Source organism: Salmo salar, chromosome ssa01, assembly GCF_905237065.1.
Source record: "Salmo salar chromosome ssa01, Ssal_v3.1, whole genome shotgun sequence".
In the NCBI taxonomy this organism is placed as follows: domain Eukaryota; kingdom Metazoa; phylum Chordata; class Actinopteri; order Salmoniformes; family Salmonidae; genus Salmo; species Salmo salar.
In genome coordinates, this window is record NC_059442.1 from 30,168,255 (window position 1) to 30,194,354 (window position 26,100).

General features: G+C 45.2%; 2 protein-coding genes across 4 annotated transcripts in view; both read left to right on the forward strand.

The window, feature by feature from the left end:
* The first annotated feature begins 2,707 nt into the window (after nt 1–2,707).
* Nucleotides 2,708–10,889, forward strand: snapc1b (small nuclear RNA activating complex, polypeptide 1b). The gene is made up of 10 exons (XM_014189978.2): nt 2,708–2,998; nt 3,181–3,340; nt 5,766–5,906; nt 6,156–6,263; nt 6,499–6,654; nt 6,779–6,835; nt 7,040–7,102; nt 7,539–7,656; nt 7,768–7,833; nt 10,122–10,889. Exons 1-10 carry the CDS (start codon nt 2,868–2,870, stop codon nt 10,160–10,162), a joined length of 1,041 nt encoding a protein of 346 aa, XP_014045453.2. The 5' UTR covers nt 2,708–2,867; the 3' UTR covers nt 10,163–10,889.
* An 873-nt stretch (nt 10,890–11,762) lies between these two features.
* The window catches only part of syt16 (synaptotagmin XVI), a 32,130-nt gene continuing 17,792 nt past the window's right edge, over nt 11,763–26,100 (forward strand). Inside the window, exons 1-2 of one of the 3 annotated variants that reach the window (XM_014190010.2) lie at nt 11,763–12,164; nt 23,901–24,137. In XM_014190010.2, coding sequence (XP_014045485.1) covers nt 12,152–12,164; nt 23,901–24,137 — 250 coding nt within the window. In that variant the 5' untranslated portion in view covers nt 11,763–12,151. Of the gene's footprint in view, nt 12,165–23,900; nt 24,138–24,649; nt 25,189–26,100 lie in introns of those variants that run through there. The other 2 variants (XM_014190050.2, XM_014190000.2) reach the window with 2 other exon arrangements.

Here is a 26,100-nt window from a genome sequence, read left to right on the forward strand (position 1 = left end):
GTATATACAGTACCAGTCAAAAGTTTGGACACACCTACTCTTTCAAGGATTTTTCTATACTTTTACAATTTTCTACATTATAGAAAAATAGTGAAGACATCAAAAGTATGAAATAACACATATGAAATCATGTAGTAACCAAAAAAGTGTTAAACAAATCAAAACATATTTTAGATTCTTCCTTTGCCTTGATGACAGCTTTGCAGACTCTTGGCATTCTCTGAACCAGCTTCACCTGAAATGCTTTTCCAACAGTCTTGAAGGAGTTCCCACATATGCTGAGCACTTGTTGGCTGCTTTTCCTTCACTCTGCGGTCCAACTCATCCCAAACCATCTCAACTGAGTTGAGGTCGGGTGATAGTGGAGGCCAGGTCATCTGATGCAGCACTCCATCAGTCTCCTTCTTGGTCAAATATCCCTTACACATCCTGGAGGTGTGATTTGGGTCATTGTCCTGTTGAAAAACAAACGATAGTCCCACTAAGCCCAAACCAGATGGGTTGGCGTATCACTGCAGAAGGCTGTGGTAGCAATGCTGGTTAAGTGTGCCTTGAATTCTAAATAAATCACTGACAGTGTCACCAGCAAAACACCCTCACACCATCACAGCTCCTCCTCCATGATTCACTGTGAGAACCACACATCTGGAGATCATCCGTTCACCTACTCTGTGTCTCACATAGACACGGCAGTTGGAACCAAAAATCTCAAATTTGGACTCATCAGACCAAAGGACAGATTTCCACCAGTCTAATGTCCATTGCTTGTGTTTTTTGGCCCAAGCAAGTCTCTTCTTCTTATTGGTGCCCTTTAGTAGTGGATTCTTTGCAGTAATATGACCACAAAGGCCTGATTCACGCAGTCTCCTCTGAACAGTTGACATTGAGATGTGTCTGTTACATGAACTCCGTGAAGCATTTATTTGGGCTGCAATCTCAGGTGCAGTTAACTCTAATGAACTTATCCTCTGCAGCAGAGGTAACTCTGGGTCTTTCTTTCCTGTGGCGGTCCTCATGAGAGCCAGTTTCATCATGGCGCTTGATGGTTTTTGCGACTGCAAAGTTCTTGAAATGTTCTGTATTGACTGACCTTCATGTCTTAAAGTAATGATGGACTGTCATTTCTCTTTGCTTATTTGAGTTGTTCTTGCCATAATATGGACTTGGTGTTTTACCAAATAGGGCTATCTTCTGTATACCACCCCTAACTTGTCACAACACAACTGATTGGCTCAAACGCATTAAGGAAAGAAATTCCACAAATGTACTTTTAACAAGGCACACCTGTTAATTGAAATGCATTCCAGGTGAAGCTGGTTGAGAGAATTCCAAGAGTGTGCAAATCTGTCATCATGGCAAAGGGTGGCTACTTTGAAGAATCTGAAATGTAAAATACATTTTGATTTGTTTAACACTTTTTTGGTTACTACATGATTCCATATGTGTTATTTCATAGTTTTGATGTCTTCACTATTATTCTACAATGTAGAAAATAGTAAAAATAAAGAAAAACCCTTGAATGTGTAGGTGTGTCCAAACTTTTGACTGGTACTGTATACAAAGTATGTGGATACGCCTTCAAATTAGTTGATTCAGCTACATGGGTGTATAAAGTCGAGCAGATAGCCATGCAATCTCCATAGACAAACATTGGCAGTAGAATGGCTTTACTGAAGAGCTCAGTGACTTTCAACGTAGCACTGTCATAGGATGCCACCTTTCCAACAAGTCAGTTCGTCAAATTTCTGCCCTGCTAGAGCTCCCCCGGTCAACTGTAAGTGCTGTTATTGTGAAGTGGAAAAATCATCTGTCCTTGGTTGCAGCATTCACTACAGAGTTCCAAACTGCCTCTGGAAGCAACGTCAGCACAATAACTGTTTGTCGGGTGCTTCATGAAATGGGTTTCCATGGCTGAGCAGCCACACACAAGCCTAAGATCACCATGTGCAATGCCAAGCCGGCTGGAGTGGTGTAAAGCTTGCCACCATTGGACTCTGGAGCAGTGGAAAGGCATTCTCTGGAGTGATGAATCACGCTTCACCATCTGGCAGTCCGATGGACGAATCTGGGTTTGGCAGATGCCAGGAGAACGCTACCTGCCCGAATGCATAGTACCAACTGTAAAGTTGGAGGAATAATGGTCTGGGGCTGTTTTTCATGGTTCGGGCTAGGCCCCTTAGTTCCAGTGAAGGGAAATCTTAATGCTACAGCATACAATGACATTCTAGACGGTTCTGTGCTTGCAACTTTGTGGCAACAGTTTGGGGAAGGCCCTTTATTGTTTCAGCATGACAATACCACCATGCACAAAGCGAGGTCCATACAGAAATGGTTTGTCGAGATCGGTGTGGAAGAACTTGACTGGCCTGCACAGAGCCCTGAGCTCAACCCCATCGAACACGTTTGGGATGAATTGGAAACCTGACTGTGAGCCAGGCCTAATCGCCCAACATCAGTGCCCGACCTCACTAATGCTCTTGTGGCTGAATGGAATCAAGTCCCTGCAGCAATGTAACAACATCTAGTGGAAAGCCTTCCCGAGAAGAGTGGAGGCTGTTATAGCAGAAAAGGGAGGACCAATTCCATATTAATGCCCATGATTTTGGAAGTAGATGTTCAACGAGCAGGTGTCCACATACTTTTCGTCATGTAGTATATCTTCCAATGCGTTGTGCTCATACGGCTTAGTGGTTGCGCTCAGACAATTTTGTCCTGACACCCGCCCTGTAGCAAAACACATGACGTCATCAGCAATGCGCTCGTGGTCGTTGATGAGTCAAACTAGCTGGTTAATTGCAATGTATTGGGACAATTTTCCTTGCTTTATTTAACCAAGCAGCAAACACATTGCGGAAAAGTTGTTGATAATGGATTACTGCAAAGACCGTCTTAAAGCAGACTGTGAGCTGTTGCTGAGTAGATTTCAGCAGACAGAATCGGTGCGATACGAGCTATTCTTGACGATATGGAAAGAGATGAAGTTCCAAAGTATTTTCTAGTAAGATTCTCTTTTTTTTTGTTAGACTAAAATCTACTGCTCTGTCACCTGTAAAATATAGTCTGTCTCAACTTCTCTGTGAATTTCATTAGCATCACCTGTTCCAATCCTGAGTGTTGCGATGAGTGTAACGTTGTCATGTATATGGTTTCATATTTGCGTCTGTCATGTGTCTTTTACAGTGGAAAAATGGAAAACAATCTAAAGAGGCTGTTCAGCCGTGAAGTCCTGGCTACAGCGTACACATACTTTCTACCACCATACACTTTTCAGATTAGAGTTGGGGCCTTGTACCTGCTCTATGGGCTATACCACTGCCAACTGTCCACACCAAAGGAAAAGGTTAGATGCTCTGGTTTCACTGAAATACAGATTTCACCACCCACTATATAGCAGAACTACCATTGAATGTTTGAGATACAATTTGAGTCTTGGACAACATATTCATACACAAACACATTCAATTATTATCTGTATACACTTGCATTTGTGTTTGTTCAAGGCTAGCTTTTTCAAGCAGAAATTTGCTTCCTGCAACACAAACTCAAAAAAGTTCTGGGACACTGTAAAGTCCATGGAGAATAAGAGCACCTCCTCCCAGCTGCCCACTGCACCGAGGATAGGAAACTCTGTCACCACCGATAAATACACTATAATTGAGAATTTCAATAAGCATTTTTCTACGGCTGGCCATGTTTTCCACCTGGCTACCCCTACCGCGGTCAACAGCACTGCACCCCCCACAGCTACTCGCCCAAGCCTTTCCCATTTCTCCTTCCCCCAAATCCAGTCAGCTGATGTTCTGAAAGAGCTGCAAAATCTGGACCCCTACAAATCAGCTGGGCTAGACAATCTGGACCCTTTCTTTCTAAAATGATCTACCGAAATTGTTGCAACCCCTATTACTAGCCAATTCAACCTCTCTTTCGTGTCATCTGAAATTCCCAAAGATTGAAAAGCAGCTGCTGTCATCCCCCTCTTCAAAGGAGGGGACACTGATGACCCAAGCTGCTACAGACCTATATCTATCCTACCCTGCCTTTCTTAGGTCTTCGAAAGCCAAGTCAACAAACAGATTACTGACCATTTCGAATCCCACCGTACCTTTTCCGCTATGCAATCTGGTTTCAGAGCTGGTCATGGATACACCTCAGCCACGCTCAATGTCCTAAACGATATCGTAACCGCCATCGATAACAAACAATACTGTGCTGCCGTATTCATTGACCTGGCCAAAGCTTTCGACTCTGTCTATCACCTCATCAGCAGACTCAATAGCCTTGATTTCTCAAATGATTGCCTCACCTGGTTCACCAACTACTTCTCTGATAGAGTTCAATGTGTCAAATTGGATGGCCTGTTGTCCGGGCCTCTAGTCTCTATGGGGGTGCCACAGGGTTCAATTCTTGGGCCAACTCTTTTCTCTGTATACATCAATGATGCTGCTCTTGCTGCTGGTGAGCCTCTGATCCACCTCTACGCAGACGACACCATTCTGTATAATTCTGGCCCTTCTTTAGACACTGTTAACAACCCTCCAGACGAGCTTCAATGCCATACAACTCTCCTTCCGTTGCCTCCAACTGCTCTTAAATACAAGTAAAACTAAATGCATGCTCTTCAACCGATCGCTGCCCGCACCTGCCCGCCCGTCCAGCATCACTACTCTGGACGGTTCTGACTTAGAATATGTGGACAACTACAAATACCTAGGTGTCTGGTTAGACTGTAAACTCTCCTTCCAGACTCACATCAAACATCTCCAATCCAAAGTTGAATCTTGAATTGGCTTCCTATTTCGCAACAAAGCATCCTTCACTCATGCTGCCAAACACACCCTCGTAAAACTGACCATCCTACCGATCCTCGACTTCGGCGATGTCATTTACAAAATAGCCTCCAATATCCTACTCAATAAACTGGATGCATTCTATCACAGTGCCATCCGTTTTGTCACCAAAGCCCCATATACTACACACCACTGCAACCTGTTTGCTCTCGTTGGCTGGCCCTCGCTTCATACTCGTCTCCAAACCCACTGGCTCCAGGTCATCTACAAGACCCTGCTAGGTAAAGTCCCCCCTTATCTCCGCTCACTGGTCACCATAGCAGCACCCACCTGTAGCACGCGCTCCAGCAGGGATATCTCTCTGGTCACCCCCAAAGCCAATTCCTCCTTTGGCCGTCTCTCCTTCCAGTTCTCTGCTGCCAATGATTGGAATGAACTACAAAAATCTCTTAAACTGGAAACACTTATCTCCCTCACTAGCTTTAAGCACCAGCTGTCAGAGCAGCTCACAGATCACTGCACCTGTACATAGCCCATCTATAATTTAGCCCAAACAACTACCCCTTCCCCTACTGTATTTTTTTTATTTTGCTCCTTTGCACCCCATTATTTCTACTTTGCACTTTCTTCCACTACAAATCTACCATTCCAGTGTTTTACTTGCTATATTGTATTTACTTCGCCACCATGGCCTTTTTTGCCTTTACCTCCCTTATCTCACCTCATTTGCTCACATCGTATATAGACTTGTTTTTCTACTGTATTATTGACTGTATGTTTGTTTTATTCCATGTGTAACTCTGTGTTGTTGTATGTGTCGAACTGCTTTGCTTTATCTTGGCCAGGTCGCAATTGTAAATGAGAACTTGTTCTCAACTTGCCTACCTGGTTAAATAAAGGTGAAATAAATAAATAAATAATTATTCACATATAATGCATGCTTTTTAACATAAGCTGTTAATTTTCTCTTGTCTACAGATAAGGCTAGCTCTGAAGGACTGGGAGGAAGTGAGGAAGTTCCAGCAGGATGCAGTTAGTGCCCAGCACTTTGATGTGGTCTACATCATCAGACAGCTCATCTCACAAAAAGCCTTCTACTTCACTGTCATGCCCACACCAGTAAGATCTCCAGTCTTCTTTAGCTTGCTGTCCACATCAACAAATGGATAGACCCTGTAGAGTTAATACAGAATCATCCCTAGTTGAATGATTGCACATGAGTAAAGGGTTAGATGTGTTAAAAATTCTCACAAATGCTTGAACATTTATGCTATAGCCTCAACATCATTGTTTTATAAGAAGGCTGTTAGGAACATTCATTGTTGATTTATTTGAATCCATCTACATGATATCTTTCTCCTTGTGCAGCTGATTTTCAATGTGAAGAAGAGCAACAAGAACTCAAGAACCGTGTGTGAGGATTTCCTTGAGCGAGCGGCCCGGCCACAGGAGCTGGTCAGCATGGACATGCTTGAGGTGAGCTAGTAGAACGATCATGTATTCCTACACACGCACACAAGCAGCAGGTTGGAATGGCAGACAAGAGCCCGAAGGATACTTTTGTCTTTACTTTCTCAGAGATTATAAACCAGGGTACATGTCGTTTAAGAGGCACTACTAGTGTCACTGCTGTACTAGGGCCTACATGTTACTGTGTGTATTACAGGCTCTGATGTTGTGGTGTATGTGTGTATGCTATGGATGAACACAGGAGCTGGCGAACGTACATGAGCACTATGAACAGGTGAAGGCATCAATTTCAGCCAAGCCAGGCCAGCCAGACCCATCCATCAATTTGATCCACAAGAACTTGGTGCCACGGCTACACAACACTGTCGTGGGATTCTACAACTGGCAGAAGGCTCAGGTTAGAGATCTGCTCATCATAGCTGTCTTGTTTGTGTGTGCGTGCGTTTGTGTGAGAGAGAGAAAGTGTGTGATACACCTACCGTTATGCTAAGATTGTGTGCTTTATGTTAAATTATGTTTAGGGTTTGGAAGATAGAGTAGATGGAGATAGCGGCGAGGGAACTTCAAATAAGCAAGAGGTGAGTTTTAATATACCAAAATAAACCACTATCAGAAGATTTCTTTGTTCTAAATTCACCCCTATGTTGAATTTAAGACTTATTATTTGTATGTCGTGTCCACAGATTTTCTCCACTGCCCTCAATACACATGTCTTGCAGTAATGACTTTGGCCAGAGGGTGGCACTGTGGTCAACATGTTTCCTCTTTTATTCTCTTCTCAGAGTTCCCAGCGAGCTCAGCGTCTTGCATCCATCAAGTCTAAATCATATGGTCAGATAGTGGAGGTTTGTAAAGTTTTTCCTATGTACAAACTTACACGTACCGTTTTTGGTCCCGCTTTATTTGAAGTGCATCTTATGAAAGCGTCATAAAGGCTTCATAAGCACTACATAAATGCTTCACAAATCATCTATAACCGTATATCATGCTCTATAAAGATTCATAATGTGGCATAACCATCCATTTATTTGTTCACATTTATGAATCCTTTATAGAGCATATACGGTTATAGATGATTAGTGACCTATTTATGTAGTGCTTATGAAGCCTATATGAATGCTTTATGAAGCCTTCATAAGATGCACTTCAAATAAAGTGGGACCCAGTTTTTGTCTCAAGTTAATTGGTTCAGGTTAATTCTAATCTCTGTAATGACTGGGATGGTGTGCTCCTATTAGAGAATTTTTTTCATATAATGGAGCATTACGTTTCTCCCCATAGGCCTCCAAGGCCCGGCGACACCGGCAGGTTGGAAGGGATGAGGTGGTGATTGCTAAGGAGACCTCGCACCATAAGAGACTCAAGTCACTCAAACAAAGGACCAGTCATCTGACCCAAGGCAAGTCCCTATGTTCCCGCCTGCCAGTAGGCCTGTTCTTCACATCACCTTAAAATGGTCCTGATCAACTGACAGTCTGTGTGTCCAACTAACAATCTGTATGTCCAACAGGCACTGCAAGGGAAGAAGCTCTGAAAACCACCAGGCTGTGGTGCATGAGTCAACTTGAAGCTCAAGGTATGTAAGGGCTGTGGCACACGGGGTGAATGGCTGTGGCAAGGTCACCACACACTCAAGTATCTGCTCAGACAGTTTTGATTCAGATAGTGGTAGTTCTAGAGATGAATGTGATTGGATAATACAATTATGCTGTAATGTATTTGATATGAATGATTAGGGCTGGGAATTGCCACGGACCTCACTATACAACATTATCATGATACTTACACTACCAGTCAAAAGTTTTAGAACACCTACTCATTCAAGGACTTTTCTTTATTTTTACTATTTTCTACATTGTAGAATAGTAGTGAAGACATCAAAACTATGAAATAACACATATGGAATAATGTAGTAATCAAAATATATTTGAGATTCTTCAAAGTAGCCACCCTTTGCATTGATGACAGATTTGCACACTCTTGGCATTCTCTCAATCAGCTTCACTTGGAATGCTTTCCCAACAGTCTTGAAGAAGTTTCCACATATGCTGAGCACTTGTTGGCTGCTTTTCCTTCACTCTGTGGTCAGACTCATCCCAAACTATCTCAATTTGTTCGAGGTCGGGGGATTGTGGAGGCCAGGTCATCTGATGCAGCACTCCAGCACTCTCCTTCTTGGTCAAATAGCCCTTATACAGCCTGGAGGTGTGTTGGGTCATTGTCCTGTTGAAAAATAAATGATAGTCCCACTAAGCACAAACCAGATGGGATGGCATATCGCTTCAGAATACTGTGGTAGCCATGCTTGTTAAGTGTGCCTTGAATACTAAATAAATCACAGACAGTGTCACTAGCAAAGCACCCCCACACTATAACACCTCCTCCTCCATGCTTTACGGTGGGAACCACATGTGGAGATCATCCGTTTACTCACACTATGTCTCACAAAGACACGGCCGTTGGAACCAAAAATCTCCAATTTGGACTCCAGACAAAAGGACAAATTTCCACCAGTCTAATGTCCATTGGTCGTGTTTCTTGGCCCAAGCAAGTCTCTTCCTATTGGTGTCCTTTAGTAGTGGGTTCTTTGCAGCAATTTGACCATGAATGCCTGATTCACACAGTCTTCTGTGAACAGTTGATGTTGAGATGTCTGTTACTTGAACTCTGTGAAGCATTTATTTGGGCTGCAGTTAACTCTAATGAACTTATCCTCTGCAGCAGAGGTAACTCTCGGGCTTCCATTCCTGTGGCGGTCTTCATGAGAGCCAGTTTCATCATAGCTCTTGATGGATTTTGCGACTGCACTTGAAGAAACGTTCAAAGTTCTTGAAATGCTCCGTATTGACTGACCTTCATGTCTTAAAGTAATGATGGACTGTCATTTCTCTTTGCTTATTTGAGCTGTTCTTGCCATAATATGGACTTTGTCTTTTACCAAATAGGGTTATCTTCTGTATACCACCCCTACCTTGTTACAGCACAACTGATTGGCTCAAACACATTAAGAAGGAAAGAAATTCCACAAATTAACTTTTAAGAAGGCACACCTGTTAATTGAAATGCATTCCAGGTGACTACCTCATGAAGCTGGTTGAGAGAATGCCAAGAATGTTCAAAGCTGTCAAGACAAAGTGTGGCTATCTGAAGAATCTCAAATATAAAATCTATTTTGATTTGTTGAACACTTTTTTTGGTTACTACATGATTCCATGTGTGTTATTTCATAGTTTTGATGTCTTCACTATTCTACAATGTAGAAATAGTAAAAATAAAGAAAAACCCTTGAATGAGTAGGTGTTCAAAAACTTTTCACCGGTAGTGTAGATTCCGATACGGTATGTATTGCGATTCGATGTTCCAAACATATTGGTCACTTGTCTGCTGCAGAGGGACAAGAAAGACCCATGAGAAAACAAGTTTTGATCAGTCATGGAAATAAAAGTGCTGAAAACAAATTGGCTTTGGAGTTTTGGTGCAGGTACAGCCAACTAGTGCAAAAATAATATTGTGATATTGTCAAAATGCTACGATATATTGTGAAAAATAATATTCCGATATGTAACTATCTAGTTTTTTTCCCCCATCACTATGAATGATTGGAATATTTGTATTTATTATTTAAATGTAACCTTTATTTAACTAGGCAAGTCAGTTAAGAACAAATTCTTGTTTACAATGACGGCCTACCGGGGAACAGTGGGTTAAACTGCCTTGTTCAGGGGCAGAACGACTGATTTTTACCTTGTCAGCTCGGGTATTCGATCCAGCAATCCCCGATTACTGGCCCAATGCCCGATTACTGCTGCCCCAGGAATAGAAGTGTAATGTTATGAATTTTGTTCTCTGCTTGTCCCATTTTAGAAACAATAAAAAAGAAAAAGAAAAGGAAATTCAAATGGTGATGTCACAGAAGAGGAAAAAGGTACTGAAGAGTTGGTTTGGTTTAGAGAGTCAGTCAGACATCAATCCCTGTGTACAACCACAATCATCAACTTTGGTACAAATGATTTTATCCAGCATACATCTGGTTTCACCATAGGTGTTGTTAATCACTCAAAATGCAATGCTTTTAAAGTCTGGCACATAAGGAAGTTAGTCTCTCTAGGTGTTACCCTTCATTTATGAAGGCTTCAAAGACATGCAAAGATTTTGTTCATGTCGCAGTAAAAAATGTAATTATTGTATTGTGCTGGTATCAGTCAATGATATGGATAATTTGTTTCCATCACTGACAATTTTACTCACTACTTGATGCTTGAAAATATTGAGAAAAAAGTTCAATTACATTGAAAACCAAGTTCCCTTTCAAATGCCTTTGTTTTTGATACTGTTGTTGGAACATCAAATGTTTTCACTGTTATGGAGTTGAGTTCAGAGAACATAATGTTGTCACATATGTAAGTCTCTTTATCAAAATGTATTGGTCACGTCCCGAATACAACAGGTGTGGACTTTACAGGGAAATGCTTACTTACAAGCCCATTCCCAACATTACAGTTAAAAAGTAAGACGAATAAGGAAATAGTAACACAATAAGAAACAGTAACAAGGCTATGTAACAAGGAGTATCAGTTCTGAGTTCTCTGTTTATATGACCTCACTTTTTTATAAACATACATTTTTACAGAATGTTTGTGGTTTCTCCTTTTTATGCTGTCCTGGTTCCTGCATTCCAGTCTTTATTCTCTTGCCCACCATCTTACATTGTGTTTGTGTATATGTTTCCGTGGGTGCGTTTGTGCATCCTTGATTGAATGAGCAGCCAGGCAATTTAGCTGGATGGCACTGGCAGTATGACCTCTGAGGTCAGTATGGACTGCTCTCCTCTCTGATCACATTAGTGTGTTTGCACATGCATGATTGACTTCTATACATGGGGGTGACTGTCAAGTGGATGTGTGTGTGTGTGTTTTTAGTACTATATTATGTCACAATGAGAATACTAATCTAATCCCCAGGTCAGATTTACACTCAGTTGTTTTATCAATCTCTGCATTACATGCTGATGGGTGTCACCACCACAATGCCTGACCTGGATAGCCAATGTGCTACCAACCTCGGGGCAGCCTACCCCACACACTCACTACATGCTTATTTTTTTTCAATCCCAATATTTATTTCAGATGAATTGGAAATAAAGTTTTAGACTACAATTTGCAATTATGCAAATATTTCCATCAAATGGAGTTAACTGGGTTGTAGGGTGCTGTAACATACTAGTCTTGCAGTGAATTGCTAACTGTGAAGATGGAGAACTAGTCTGGCATTGGAGGTGCAGAGGCGGGAGAAGAGGACAGGCAGGACACACCATGCGGATCAGCCAGTAACTGTGGGTTTAGTGCACTTAAAAGAAGAATTCGATCATTACTATAGTCACTCCCAGTCGCGGTAAGTAGTAGCCTATCGTTTTTCAATTATGTTGAATTGTTTCGAGTCATTTATTTATCCTATAATCTATCTAGGTCATTCACTGGGCCAACATGTCTTTAACAAGACCGACCTGGTCCAAGTACATCTGTGTCACTAAGTGTTTATTTAATTTGAAAGAACATATTTTGTGTTCTGTTGGTCAAAGCCAGGTAGGTGCACATAAGGTCACTCGTAAGAAGATGAGACGGGAGGGAGAGGTATGGGGGCGAGCACGTCATTGTTTTGAGGCTAGGAGGGACGGTGTGTTGGTGAAACGCAGGGTGGTAGGAAGAGTCTAAACCGTGATTGCGGCTAGAGAGCTGGGCAACTGCGGAAGGAGGCGAGGAAACGGCCCACCGCAGCCAGTATACCCCTACCCGCCGCTATCCGTGCGGCGATCTATGGACAATGTGAGCCACCGGGGATGCCACTACAACGTTAATCCTATTCACATCTAAATCGGACCTTAAACAGACTCAACCATGGCCACAGATAGTAAGTATCCCAATAGAGAAAATGAACAAATGTATTTTTATAGCAGAGGAAAGGCAAGAGATAGGCTAGTACAATTATTTAATTCCACGATCTGCTGTTGCAGATGCTATGCGGTTGAGATTGAAGCTATCTTTTTTCTTGGTACGTCTGGCTACAATGTTTCCATTTTATACTGCTTGATACAGTGATACAACATATAATTGTGTTGGCTGCGTCGGCTGACATAATAGGCTATAATTCCGCTATTTCAGCTACGACTTGAAAACGCATGTTGTGCTCTGCAATTGGATGTTGGCATATGTTGAGAATTCCCTTTACCATATTTCCTGTGACGACCTGCCATTGCAGTCATTATTATTGACTTTTCTGAGGGCTATTTGTGTTAAATCATGACGCAAATGATTATAACTCGATTCAGTGTTGAAATAAAGGATAGGCCTGCGCCCAGATCAGTACTTGCGTTTTATGTAGGCTATGGCACACAGAAGATCTATGTTTGATATAGCCTGCCATCTCCAATGGAATGGTTCATCTAGGTCAACATTTGACAAGGTACAACATTAGTTTATACAAATCAGGCCATGAATAGGCTACCACTTGTGAGGTTGAATAATAGCTGACAGGAGCCTGTATGGACTTCAATGAATGGTAGAATCCCCTAACTGACTCCACACACACACACACACACACACACACACACACTATAAGCGCCTTATTAAATGTGTAAAGTTATCTAACAACTCACCTATCTTTATTATTCTGTCACATTATTTCAATAGCCTGTTGTACCAAAGCTGAATGGCCCTGCATTGTAGTAATACACAGTAACAGAGACCCTGTTGGAGTAACTCACCAGCCGTTGGACTCACCATCACTTGCCAAACATAGACATGTAGAAACACATAGTCATGTCTAGTTGCCAGCATGGACATTCATGAGGGGTGTGCCTGCTTTTTCCCTCATAGTATATTCATTAAGAATGCCTAATCGTGTTTATATAAACTCATGGAAAGGCGTGGGTGGAATCAAGACCCCCTTTAAGGTAAATATGCAGATTTACTGTGAGACTAGGAAGTCTGTACATACATGCATCCATACTATTAGATCCCTTTTCTGAGTCATATCCCTAGAGGTGGCCACTCTCTCCGGTGGACATTCTATCCCTGAACAACTGGTCTGGAACCATATCTCACCAAACTACAAAACAAAGCCTGGGGAAAACCTAGACATACTGCACTGTAGACTAAGTCAGCCGTAACCAACCTCTCTCAGTGCCCACAATGGAGAGACTAAAGAGATGCTCTCTGATCTCTTATCTCTGTATGTTTCGGAGCTTTGTGTTGTGTAGAAGCTCCTCTGAGCTGGAGAATATGGTTGAATAAGTACAGAGCACTCTGTTGTGTCTGCTGCTGCTGCTAATGGTGGCCTAGTTACAGGGCCATGTGTAATTCATACATTCCTCTCCATGTTGGGCAGACAGGGCTGGCCTGGAACTGACTGTGTGTGTGTGTGTGTGTGTGTGTGTGTGTGTGTGTGTGTGTGTGTGTGTGTGTGTGTGTGTGTGTGTGTGTGTGTGTGTGTGTGTGTGTGTGTGTGCAAATGCGTTATTCATGTTCAGTATTTCCTGTTTACTCTAGTCTGTAAACTCTGTTCAGAATATAGCATATTCATCTATATAGTTTCATGAAATGTCAGATGTTCACAGACACAACTTGTTTCATTATTTTGGTAATCGTCAAAAAACAATTTTGGCCAACACTTTTTTATCTTAGATGTGTTTGAACTTTACACCAGTGGAAAGGCAGTCTAGACTTTTTGATCGATGTCATCACCTCACTCCATGTTATTGCATCTGAGAGCATTATTCAGGAAGGGTGTTTGGCCTAGCCCAGTTGGACAGGAAGAACATTAGGAGAGATTGAGGGAGCTAGTTCTTGTAGAGTCAGACAGAATACAGGGAGGGAGAAGGAAGTAGGTTGACAACAGCTACATAATTAGTTCACTCCAATATGGTATCCTTCCTCGCGGCAGGATACATTCTGAGTAAGGATTTCAGATTAGTTCAGTGTATCGTGTAATGCTGAGGCTGTGCCTGACCCCCTTAAACAGCTTCCACCGCTCTACTTCCACCTTGTCCTTTTTCGTCTACTTCCACCTTGTCCTTTTTCGAGGCGCCGTAGATCACAGACAAAGAGGATTGAAGTGATCCAATAGCTCACATAACCATGGTTACATACATAACCTTCATTGTGTAGCACTATATTGGATCACTCCATTATGGTATCACAATACCAGATTAATCGGTGAACTAGGTAAGGGCCAGGCAGAGAGCACAGTCCTGTAGGACTGAGCTCAGGGCAGTCATAGTCGTGGTGTTCCTCCGTCCCGACTCAGGGAAGCGGAGGCGTCATCCAGCACAGAAGCCCTGATCTCATTGGCGGGGGCAATATTGACTCGATAGTACCTCTTGGCCGTCATCATGGCATGCCTATATTGCGGCTAGATACACTCTCAATGTGAATGCCGCATCGAGCTGTGACTGTGAAAACCGGAAAACCGTTTGCACATGACTCTCTCATCAGGTACAGAATATGCCCCGCCACATTTGATATGATGCATTAGTGGAAGAAGCCATGGCGCTCCGCAGTGTTCACCACATTGTCCTGAAGGCCTAGACTGGTCCACTAACGCCTCTCAGAGGCCAAGCCGAAGCTGGAAACGGTGCGGGTCCGTATGCCATAGTGTCCCCCCAGCCTGAAAGAGCAGGTCGGGCCTCAGGGGCAGCTGCCATGGAGTCCCTGAGAGGAGGGACAACAGGAGGCTGAATCATGGTAGTCTCGGCCAGCATGAAGCTATCAAGTGCAGCTGGTGGCTCATCAAGATGACCCTGTCTAGTGTATGGGAAATGGTGGGAACACGTAAAGAGGTCGTTGCCGGCCAATTGTGAGCTAGGGCATCCAGACCCAGAGGGCCTATAGGGTCTGACATCGAGAAAGAGCTGGGGAAATCAATGTTCTGCTGAGATGCAAACTGGTCCACCTGTGCTCTCATGAACCTGTACCAAAGCAGTAGCACCACCTGAGGGTGTAGACTCTAGTCCCCCTCCGACAGGCTGAGAGAGCATGTCCGCTGCATTGTTCAGGACCCAGGGGATACTGTATGTTCTGCTTGCAAGCGGGTCTGGGCCCACGGCAAGAGCTCCCGAGCCATTGGACCAGGAAATGCTGTCCTACCAGGTAGGGCTGGAACTGTTGGAGAGCTAGGCGAACCAACCTGAGCTCCAGCACATTGAGGCACCATGGGGGCTCCAGCGGCCGCTGGCCGCCATGCCACTGAACACGGCTCCCCAACACATCAGAGAGGCGTCAGCGCACACCAGCTCTCTGCGGTGGACTCTGATCAGACCTACCCCCTTTTACAGGAAGGCGCAGGATAGCCACTTTGATAGGGTCCTCAAACATGCACTCATCACCAGCAGTTGACGGTGTCTGTGTTGTTTTGGGTAACGGCCGTGGGAGTTGAACCATTGCTGGAGTGGCCTGATGGCACCAACAGGGTAGCCACCATCAGTAGGCCGAGTAACTGTTGGCACTCTAACACCGACACGGCTCGTCCGAGCCAGAAACGGTTGAGGTAGGATAGGATTTTGTTACTCTCACCTTTGGGAGATGTGTCTGTTATATCTAGCCTAGCTGTAGAAGAACGCACGGTTTCACATTGTACATCACTCTGTCGTTTAATGACATGTGCCACTCATCCTGACAACCCATTCATCCATAAAGCAGCACACTGTCGTAAACCATAACAACGTACAGTATGACGTACAGCACGTCGTACCATACATAACATTTCCCCCCCCTTTCCAAAACCAGGGACTGGTACCATATATAAAATGTCCATAGGGCAAGAACCTAGAGTGATACCTGTAAGAAATAAAACATTAACCTTTAAACAGAAGGACTCTCCAAACTAACCAGTTCAGTCCATTAACCTGGAGGTTGACTAAGACACCTACCGGAGCCTAAGAATGAAAAGAGGTTAAGTAGTCCCCCAGATGAGCAGGGCGAGTTCGTGCCCGCATAGGCCTTTCTTCAACCGCCACCGCTTGTGGCTCTGGCCCTTGGGGAGCCCGTAGAGGCTGGGGCTCGGGTGGTAGTGGTGGGGGAGGTCCATCCGGTGGCGTCTCTGGCCTGCATGTCTGTTCTGTGTGCATTCGTATTCCTTGAGGAGCAGGGACTTTCCTGAGGCGGCTGGCGTGCCAGCGTGATCCATTGCTCAACATGAATGTGGCGGGCCCCAGTTGTCGACTGACCTGCAGGGGTTCCGACCAGAATGAGGCCATTTTGTTGCACCGCTGAGGCCGTCGGGCTCGGACCCAGTCAGACACTTGGATTATCGACTTCTTCATCCTGTGTGCCTTGTCAAAACGCTGTTTCATTGCTCTTTGGTGCCTGGTCACTGCCTGCTGTTCTTGGGTGCACCTAGTCGCCGGTTCTGCAACTCTCTGTGTTCTGAGTCTGTCCAGTGGCAGTTCCATCTCACGACCTAGCATGAGGGATGCCGGGGAGGCCTGTGTTGTTGTGTGTTTGCTTGCTCTGTAGTGCATTAGCGTTTGATTCAAAGCAGTTTGTAACGTGCACCCCTGGACCAGGTGCGCTCTGATGCCGTTCTTCAGCGTTTGGTTGAAGCGTTCCACCCCTCAGTTAGCTTGTGGGTTGTAGTAGGCCGTGCGGATGTGTTTGATTCCCTTGTTGCTGAGATATGAGGAGAACTCGGCAGAGATTAGCTGGGGCCCATTGTCCGTGGTAAGGGTGAGGGGCAGGCCCCACCTTGTGAACAGGCTGTCTAGGATGTCCACGATGGCCTGTGCTGTGATAGTTCCGACAGGAACCACTTCTGGCCACTTAGAGTGGAGGTCATACACCACCACCAGGAAGCGCTGATGGTGAGGGACTGCGTGACCATGGATCTCGCCACAGATGTCCAGTTGGATGTGCTCCCAGGGGCGGGACGGCCATGCGAGAGGCTGCAGGGGGGGTGGGGCGGACTGTCCTGTTTTCCCACTGAGGAGGCATGCAGCACAATCCCTGACCAGGGCTTCAATGTCGTGGTCGATGCCTGGCCACCACACAAGGTCTCGACATCGCTGTTTGACCTTCACTATGCCCAAGTGCCCCTCGTGCGCCATGGATGAATGGGTACTTATCCGGGACAACGGCCTTGTTCACAGCACGAAGATCCACGCAGGTCCGGATTCCACCTGACTTTTTAGTCAACCTCCAGGTTAATGGACTGAACTGGTTAGTTTGGAGAGTCCTTCTGTTTAAAGGTTAATGTTTTATTTCTTACAGGTATCACTCTAGGTTCTTGCCCTATGGACATTTTATATATGGTACCAGTCCCTGGTTTTGGAAAGGGGGGGGGAAATGTTATGTATGGTACGACGTGCTGTACGTCATACTGTACGTTGTTATGGTTTACGACAGTGTGCTGCTTTATGGATGAATGGGTACTTATCCGGGACAACGGCCTTGTTCACAGCACGAAGATCCACGCAGGTCCGGATTCCACCTGACTTTTTGGTTGCAATGACTAAGTTTGAAATCCAGGGGGCAGCGTTGACTGGCTCAATGATGCCTGCATCCAACTGTGCCTGGAGATCTTTTGTGACGTCATCACGCAGTGCAAAGGGAATGCGCCGCAGGGGCTGCATGACTGGGGTAACTTCCAGATTCACTAGGGGCCTGTGAGTAAAGGCTGTGAGGCAGCCCAGTCCATCAAAAAGAGTTGGCCAGTTCTGTTGCCATGTGCAGGTAACCTGGTGGATAGCTGACCCACTGTCATCTCTCAGCGTGAATCCCAAGCCTGTGAAGAGGTCGAGGCCCAAGAGGTTGGCACCCCGCTTTGCAACATGAAATGTGAATGATGGCAGATGCTTGGTGCCGTAGTGTACTGGGACCTGGAGGGTGCCTACAATGTCTATCTTGGGTCTACCGTACCCACACAGGGCAGTGGAGGGCTGTTGGAGTGGTAGGTGACTGAAAAACTTGTAGTAAGTGGCAAGGTTGAGCAACGACAGCGCAGCGCCAGTATCCAGCAGCAAAGGCAAACCCACCTCACCCAGCTGCACAGTGCATGTCCTGAATGACACATGGTTGGTGGAGACAGTTCGGATTTCCGTGCGTTCATGTTGAGAGTGAGATGAAACTAAGGGCCTGTGCTGGGTGGAGCTAGTAGCTGGGGCAGAACGACACACTTTTGCAAAGTAATTGTATTTTGAACAGTTCTTGCATATTTTCCCACTGGCTGGGCAGTTTGAAGCCCTTGAATTGTGAGAGCTAGCCCCGCAGTTGCCACAGCTACTTCTGTTCGTTTGTCTGTGTGCCTGCTGCACGGGCATGCCGGTGTCTGTGTCCATGCAGCTATCAACGTGGGAGGCCATGCACAGCGCGTGATCGTTGTAGTGCGCCTGCTCGGGCTGAAGCTGCTGTGTGAGAATGGCTGGGGGCCGAGTGTATGCTGCAGATCTGTCTGTTAGCATAGTAGAGCATTCCAACGCCGCTTCAACCTGGAGTGCTATTTTAATAGCTCCATCTAGTTGTAAATTATCCGATTCCAAAACAGTTTCTCCCTTGTCTTTTCACATAACGTCCCCTCTATCAACTGATCCCTGATGATCTCGTCCTGAAGTGTCCCATAGTTACAAGAGCTAGCCAAATCCCTCAGATTAGCCACGTAGCTTTGAATGGACTCACCCGGCCGTTGGTGTCTCTTCCGTAGCCGGTAGCGTCGGAGGAGCACTCGCTCTTTCCCGGCGAAATGGTTCCGTAGGAGGCTGACTGCAGCAGTGAATGTAGGAGCCGATCCAAGCGCTCTGAAAATCCTTTGTCCCTCTGTACCGAGGCAGTGACGGAGCAGTGCTGTCCTCCGCTTGTCGGAGATTGTAGAAAAGTCCATAGCTTCGATATAAGTGTTAAAGCTATCAAGCCAGTTATTCCACGGGACTGGAGGTTCGCCAGGCACGGCGAGGAATGGTGCCGGCGGTGGTAAACTGAATTCAGCCATCTTCGTCGCCAATGTTATATCTAGCCTAGCTGTAGAAGAACGCACGTCTGCACGGTTTCACATTGTACATCACTCTGTCGTTTAATGACATGTGCCACTCATCCTGACAACCCATTCATCCATAAAGCAGCACACTGTCGTAAACCATAACAACGTACAGTATGACGTACAGCACGTCGTACCATACATAACAGTGTCCTCATGAGAGTCGAGTCTATGGATATCCCGAGGAAGATCACCTTCTTTGGGACTTAAGGGAAAGTGTGTTTATTACTGTGCTTAGTCCTGCAATGGTCACCTCTTGTTAAGCTAGCTACTTTGCAAACTTGTTCACCGTGGAACACACAAAAGTCTAGGCAAGATGGCTGCACCCTGTGAGAGATGAAAACGTGGTGCGACACCTAGCTTACTCTTAGGGGAGAACTGCAAGAAACATACATAGTCTCTTGATCTTGTGGGGTAGGCGCGGTTCCTGAACCCCAATACTAAAACCGTGAGGGTTCCGGTGTACAGAAAAGTCACACAGACAACTAAGACAAACTCTCAGCGCCGCTATACTGGTCGACCAAACCGAGTATCGACTAGGTTGGTACACTGTCACAAGTAATAAAAACTAAGACAAAACCCAAACAATATAGCACAAGCCAAACCGAGTGGGGGTACAGCAGAGCACCCAGATGGAGAGGCTAGCTAGCTAGCTGCTCCAAGCTATTGAATAGCTGCGGGTATACTCCTGCGCTAATACATGCTAACGTAGAGCTCTTACCAAGCAAATCCTCTCTGGAATGAGCCAAGAAAAGGAATAGGTGGAAGTAGTGTGGCGGCAGCTATTTAAGGGGGTCAGCAGTAGCATCAACACTAACCAGTACACAACTCTAATCTGAAATCCTTACTCAGAATGTATCTTTCCACGCGGAAGGATACCATATTGGAGTGATGCAATATAGTGCTAGATTGAACTGTGAGACATGAAGGGTGAGAGAAGACCTACAGACTCACAGTTCCCCTCTACAGGGACAGAACCTGCTTTACTCCACTCAGTCAGGACCTTTGAGCTGCTTTCATTTCATCAGTATATCCTCAGTCTAGTTCGTGCTGATAGGGAGATGTATGAACATGATATCGGTTGATTAGAAGAAAAAAAATCTTGATTGATTTTCCAATGTTTGAAGACGAGACAACTTGTCATTTACACTTTCTTTGGACCTCTATACAGTTTGTATCAGACGAAACAGCAGATATTTTTCTTACAATGATAGTAATGTAACAAAATGAAAGGTTCCCGTCGTAGAAGGTTCATTTTCGCAGACCTCTGGGAGTCATTTTTGTCATTTGATCAATTGGTTGTTCTGTTGAATGCCATGACTAAAATGTCCAACAGATGACGCTATCCTCTTAGTCTCATTGGCTTAGGACATTCTCCTTCTAAAACATCAAAGACAGAGCAGTTTGGGGAAGACCGATATTTCCTCTATTTGAATTCACGTAGATTGTGACCTCATTCCAGTGTGTGGGTCTGTGTAACTTTGTATTGTATTGTCTTTCAAGATGTTGCATATGCTACATGAAATTGCTCAGTCTGCAGAATATTCACGCACAACCTCATGGAACCAGCAGAGGGCATCTGCACATCAACATTGTGACAGTGCTCCGATATTGGTTAGTGAAACAGGACTGAAGACCTTGATCATTCATGTGAATGTTCAGTCTTACTTATTTTTCCCTGCGTCAAGCTTATTCTATGTTGACGTTATTATTACCTTCTTCTCATATGCATGGTTAGACAGATAAACACATGCCCCAGCACATACAATACAGTAGCTATAGCCCACATGTTCATGATGATTGTTATCAATCACAACCCCCTGACTATTGTTGTGCTTCCTGGTCCCCACTCTCTCTGGGCCCTGCCCTTTGTCTCTGATCCCTACTAGCACACTCACCTCATCACTGAAGAGCTCTTATCCTCCTGACCAATAATGGCAAGACTGACTGGCAGTGCCATGGCAACATGGGTCCTTTCTCTGTGTGTGGGCAAAGACACTCATCACATTATCCTCAACAGAGCCATTGGGCTGTTTCCAAGGAAACCAACTACTGCTGTGATGCTCAGGTGTTTCTGAGCTGTGAGATAGGCGTTGTGGTCATAGGGTTTGAACTAAGGAGAAAACATAATGTGGTATATAAGGGTTGGGTTCTTCAACCCCCTGCCCAGAAACTGATTCTCACTCTCCCAGGCACAGTGTGTACCACAAACACATCTTGGTGTCCTCACCTCAACATCAGTGCGGCAATCTACATAGCAGGACATTTTGTAATAAAGATCAGGCTTGGAGGCTGGACACACGCACACAGTCCTGTACCTTGGCACAACTACAGCTGCTACCCCAAACAATAGGACCACTCACACAATCACACAGCCAACAGACAGCATACAGTACCAGTGTTTGTTCACTGCCCTGCCCCTCTCTCTATTACACACCTGTCTACTCCAAGTCTCACTCTCCTGAAACAAGTTCATTAGCAGAGAATACATCCATATCTTCAAGACTTTTCCTTTGTAGCGAGACGATCTGATTCTACTGTAGTCGTCTAGTTGAGTGATGTTGCTTTGGCTCATTCTGTTCATTCTGCTGGAGGGCTGTGAACTAGCTGGGTATGTGAGATTTATTTTGATGTGAGTGGGGAGATGCGTTTGAATGTTAATGCCTGTCTGTGCATGATCCTGTTTGATTATTCAGTAAGAGCATGCCTGCTGGAGTGTCAATGTGGTTCTGCGTGAATATTAAAACATTAGCTTGATTATTATGCTGCTGACTTTCCCACCCAGCGTTGAAATGAAACCAGAGAGAGGAGAGAACACTTTGAAGTCAGGGTTAGATTCAGCGGATGACTGAAAGCAGGGTAAAATTGCACCTCAACTACATGATGATGAGATCAGTCCATAGAGCTTCTTATTAGTGTGAGAATGATAACAGTGGTGTTTAGATTACCTTATAGTGGAGCTGAACAAAGGGACTTCACACTGTCTTTCAGTCTGGTGTAAAGTCAAACAGGGATAATTAGGTTTCCTCTCTGCTTGGCTCGGCACTACTCTAGGTATCATTCATCTCCCTGCTGTTTCAAATGCAGCTTTTCAATTGGTATTGGTTTGTTTTCCTAGTCCAGACTCAGATGATATTGTCAGTATTGTTGGCTCTGATGGTGTAGGTGTGTGTGTGTGTGTGTGTGTGTGTGTGTGTGTGTGTGTGTGTGTGTGTGTGTGTGTGTGTGTGTGTGTGTGTGTGTGTGTGTGTGTGTGTGTGTGTGTGTGTGTCTGGTAGAGGCAGATTGCCCTGCTGAGGGCTCTGTGGGAGGAGCAGGTGTCGCCCCAACCCCCTGACCCTGGTCCATTTCCTGTCCATCTGTATGGGGACACAGGGGGCTCTCAGAGAGACATAGTGGACCCTTTGTGTGCAGCAGAGAAGGAAACCCCAGTTATCTTGTTTTGGGTCTCACCACGAATCTCCTCTGGTTGTTGTATGTGGATGTGTAACAGACCACAGTTAGAGACCTTGGGGAAATAGCAGATCCAGAGGCTTAGTGTGAGAAGAGTAGTACAACAGAACAGACAATGACGAGAGGCATCATGGAATAATGGAGAAATGAAAGAATGATGAAGGAATTCTATTACATGCTTCAGCATCTCGTACACACACTCACCCACGCACACCTACAGTAATCCTCCCAGTGGTGTTGACTTCATACCATCTGTAGCGGGTGTTTCTCCAGGGCATAGAGTCATGGCAAAGCTCTACTTCTCCCTTTATTGATTCCATTGCGCTTTGGAGGTTGTCGTGGAAACCACAAAAAAAAGACATGGCTCTCTCGTGTACTGTACTTGTATTCATTGGTTGGAGGTGTCATTGAGAGTGGAGTGGAGTACTCTATTTTTCTGTCTTTCTCTTAGGGGCCATTTACATCAGTAAAATATGTCTACTGAGATCTACCTATCTTCAACATCCGATTTGCAACTTTTCTGTTTACACTAGCCTTGGATGTTGCGTGGCCAAAGCCACATTCCTGCTTCATGTGTGACTCAGAAGGAGGTAGTGTGGGAAAAATCTCTTAACGAGAGATTTGAATCTAGATCTGTCTCTTTTACACTTCACAGGCATCTCTCCTGGACCTGGTTTGGTGTTGTCAAAGTAGTGTAGTGTAAATAGGCTGTTAGTACACACGTCCTCCTCATGGCCTTCACAAGACAGCTCACTAAACATGCCCATAGAAGGACAGGATTCTGAACTTGAACTCAAGCAGAGGGGGATGTTTAACTACTCCTTCTATTTGACAATTTATTAGAGTGGTTTTGAAAGAGTTGTGTAATACATGGCAAGTTACGTAACACTTACAACCCTGAATCAGAATCAGAATGTTCAATATGCAATGCTAAATCCCAAGAAAGTTTCATAAGCTTATGTATTGCAAACAAATGTATTATTATTTGAAACATGTACAAATGTATGTATATGTGCGCTAAAATTCAATAGGCAGATACCACAACCAGAATATGTAACTTCTGCCCTGTTAGCTTAATTAAACTGAAACTCTTACTAAAGTGTTGCCCATTCTGTCTGTGTGTGTATCCTGTGTGTATGACTGTGTGTGTGTGTGTGTGTGTGTGTGTTTCAGGCTGTCTGTTTATGTGGTCTGATCAGTGTGTCTTTGTGTGTCCTCTCTCCTTCACAGTCACCCCAGAGGCCATCGGCTTCCTGTCTGCGGTGGGTGTCTTTGTGGTGTTTCTGGCCATCCTCTTCCTCTTCATCAATAAGAAGCTGTGTTTCTCCCGTGTTGGGGGTCTGCCCTGTCTGGAGCAGCACGGCCGCGGGAAACGCTCCCGCAGCAGGCCCGGAGTCCGCCAGGGGCTGGGTGAGTGGACTGGCATGGTGCCTGACTGGGGCCTAGGGGTTATGAGCCTGGGGCTGGGGAATACGGGAGGCAGAGGGGTGGGGTCTGTCTGCTCTCTGGGTCCTGAGGTAGGGTTTCTGGTATTGGGTGACCAGTTGGAGGGGTGGGCCCTGGGATGGAGACTGGAGGTGAGAGACTGTCAGTGGGGAGGGAGTGGGCCTAATGCAGGGAGACAGGTAGGAGGCCAGAGAGTGGCTGGCTGGGGAAAATATGTTATATTCATGTAATTCACTCTCTTCCTTTCTTCTCACAAATTGTAGAAATGCTGTCACTTTATCTTGAAACATACGGTAGTAGAACAATGGCACCCTTTAATGCTAATCATTCAGTCAGGGAGGAGGCTGTGCTTTGTTGTTCATTAGTCAAACACTGCAAACATTTCCCATAATCCCCAGGTAAACGTTAGGCTCTCTGTGGTTGGAGAGGGCGGTGTTCTTGGCTCCGGTATTTCCTGGTCGTTCAGTCCCTTGAGCAAACATCTCCTGCTTGGATAGGCAGAGTTTCGGCTGATACTGTACTCAAGTCAGCAGTTGCAGTCATGTCACTCTGAAGTAACAGTTGTTTACAGTGCGCTGCTACAAGATGAACCGAGATGATCCTGTATCGGAGATCCTTTCTTTGAAAGGATGGTTCGTCCAGGTATCGGAGTCTTTGTCTGCGGCCCTCCTACCCTCGGGCCAGGGACCGGGCCAGGCTAGGGAGTCTCAGGGAGTGTCTGCTGACCCAGCACCCTCACCAGGAGACACCCAGGAGGTGTCTGATCCCTCAGAGCTCCAGGACGACTTAGGGTCCCAGACCTCCAGGGCTGTTGTGTCCTCCATGGACCCCCAGCAGAGGCTACAGGCCCTCCAGGCTCAGCTGGCTCTACGGGGCATGAGTAGGCCTAGCAGCTCCTGTTCTGGGGCTGCCCCATCTGCAGAGTGTCTGTCTATCATACCCGAGGAGAGTGAGGTGGTGGGGAGCAGGGTGAGCTGGGCAGCCTCACGGCACTCCAGTAAGGCTGGCACAGCAGGTAAAGCGTTTATCTTTCATCACACTGGGGGGGTCAATATCAGAAGTAGATTCAGTCTGTTATACTGTGACATACTGTGATGTCACACATCACCTTGAAGATTGTGAATAGAGAGACTCTTATGTGACTCCTCACTGTACTGATGTGTGTTTTACCGGAAGGATGGTTAGAATACGTGTGTAAGTGTGTGGGTGACAGATACACAGACCTCTGAGGGATGCACACACACTGTTGAGTGAGAGTTGTATGGATCTCTGCTATACTGTAGGCACTTGAGAGCGGCCTACTTTTAGACGTGGACTCTGAGAGTGGCCGTCTAAATGAGCTCTCCAACATGTGCTACGGCCGTCACATGGAGACTGAGAGGACTGACAAATACTCAGTCCTCTCAGGAGTGGCCCTCCACCATATTCATGTGCATACCTTGATGGATGTGTTTGTGCAGCTCTCTGTGCCTGCACCTACAGGTCTTCTCAGCATTGTGGAGATGAACCTTCTCACTTTATTTTCTCTCGCATCTTTTAGTGCGGCAACTGAGCATGAATCAAATATGTTTTTTTTTTTTATGGAAACCTGCTTTGAGGGTTCTTCTGTGCACTCACTAGGCTTTAGTGAAGTGATGAGGGCTCTGCAAGAATAACTATTAGGATGTGGTAAAGGTCCTGGGTGCAGGAATGATAAGCCTTGGAGTGATTGATGTAATGGTGGAGTACTGAGGTTGGAGTGGCAGGGAGCTGCGGTCAGTATGTTCCAGTATTGATGACTGTGTGATAGGGTTGAATATTTTCCCGGTATTTTACAAACGTTCCATCCAGAGAATAAATCACTTTCCTCCTGGTAACCCGGTATTTCCCGCCAAAACCAGGAAGTGTCATTCAAAAGCATTATAAAGCATTTGATTTGATAAGAGCT

Coding starts and splice junctions, on each gene's coding strand:
- snapc1b (XM_014189978.2), top strand. CDS start 2,868: ATGGATTACTGCAAAGACCGTCTTAAAGCAGACTGTGAGCTGTTGCTG. Junction 6,655..6,778: donor ACAACTGGCAGAAGGCTCAG/GTTAGAGATCTG, acceptor AATTATGTTTAG/GGTTTGGAAGATAGAGTAGA. Junction 6,836..7,039: donor GAACTTCAAATAAGCAAGAG/GTGAGTTTTAAT, acceptor TTCTCTTCTCAG/AGTTCCCAGCGAGCTCAGCG.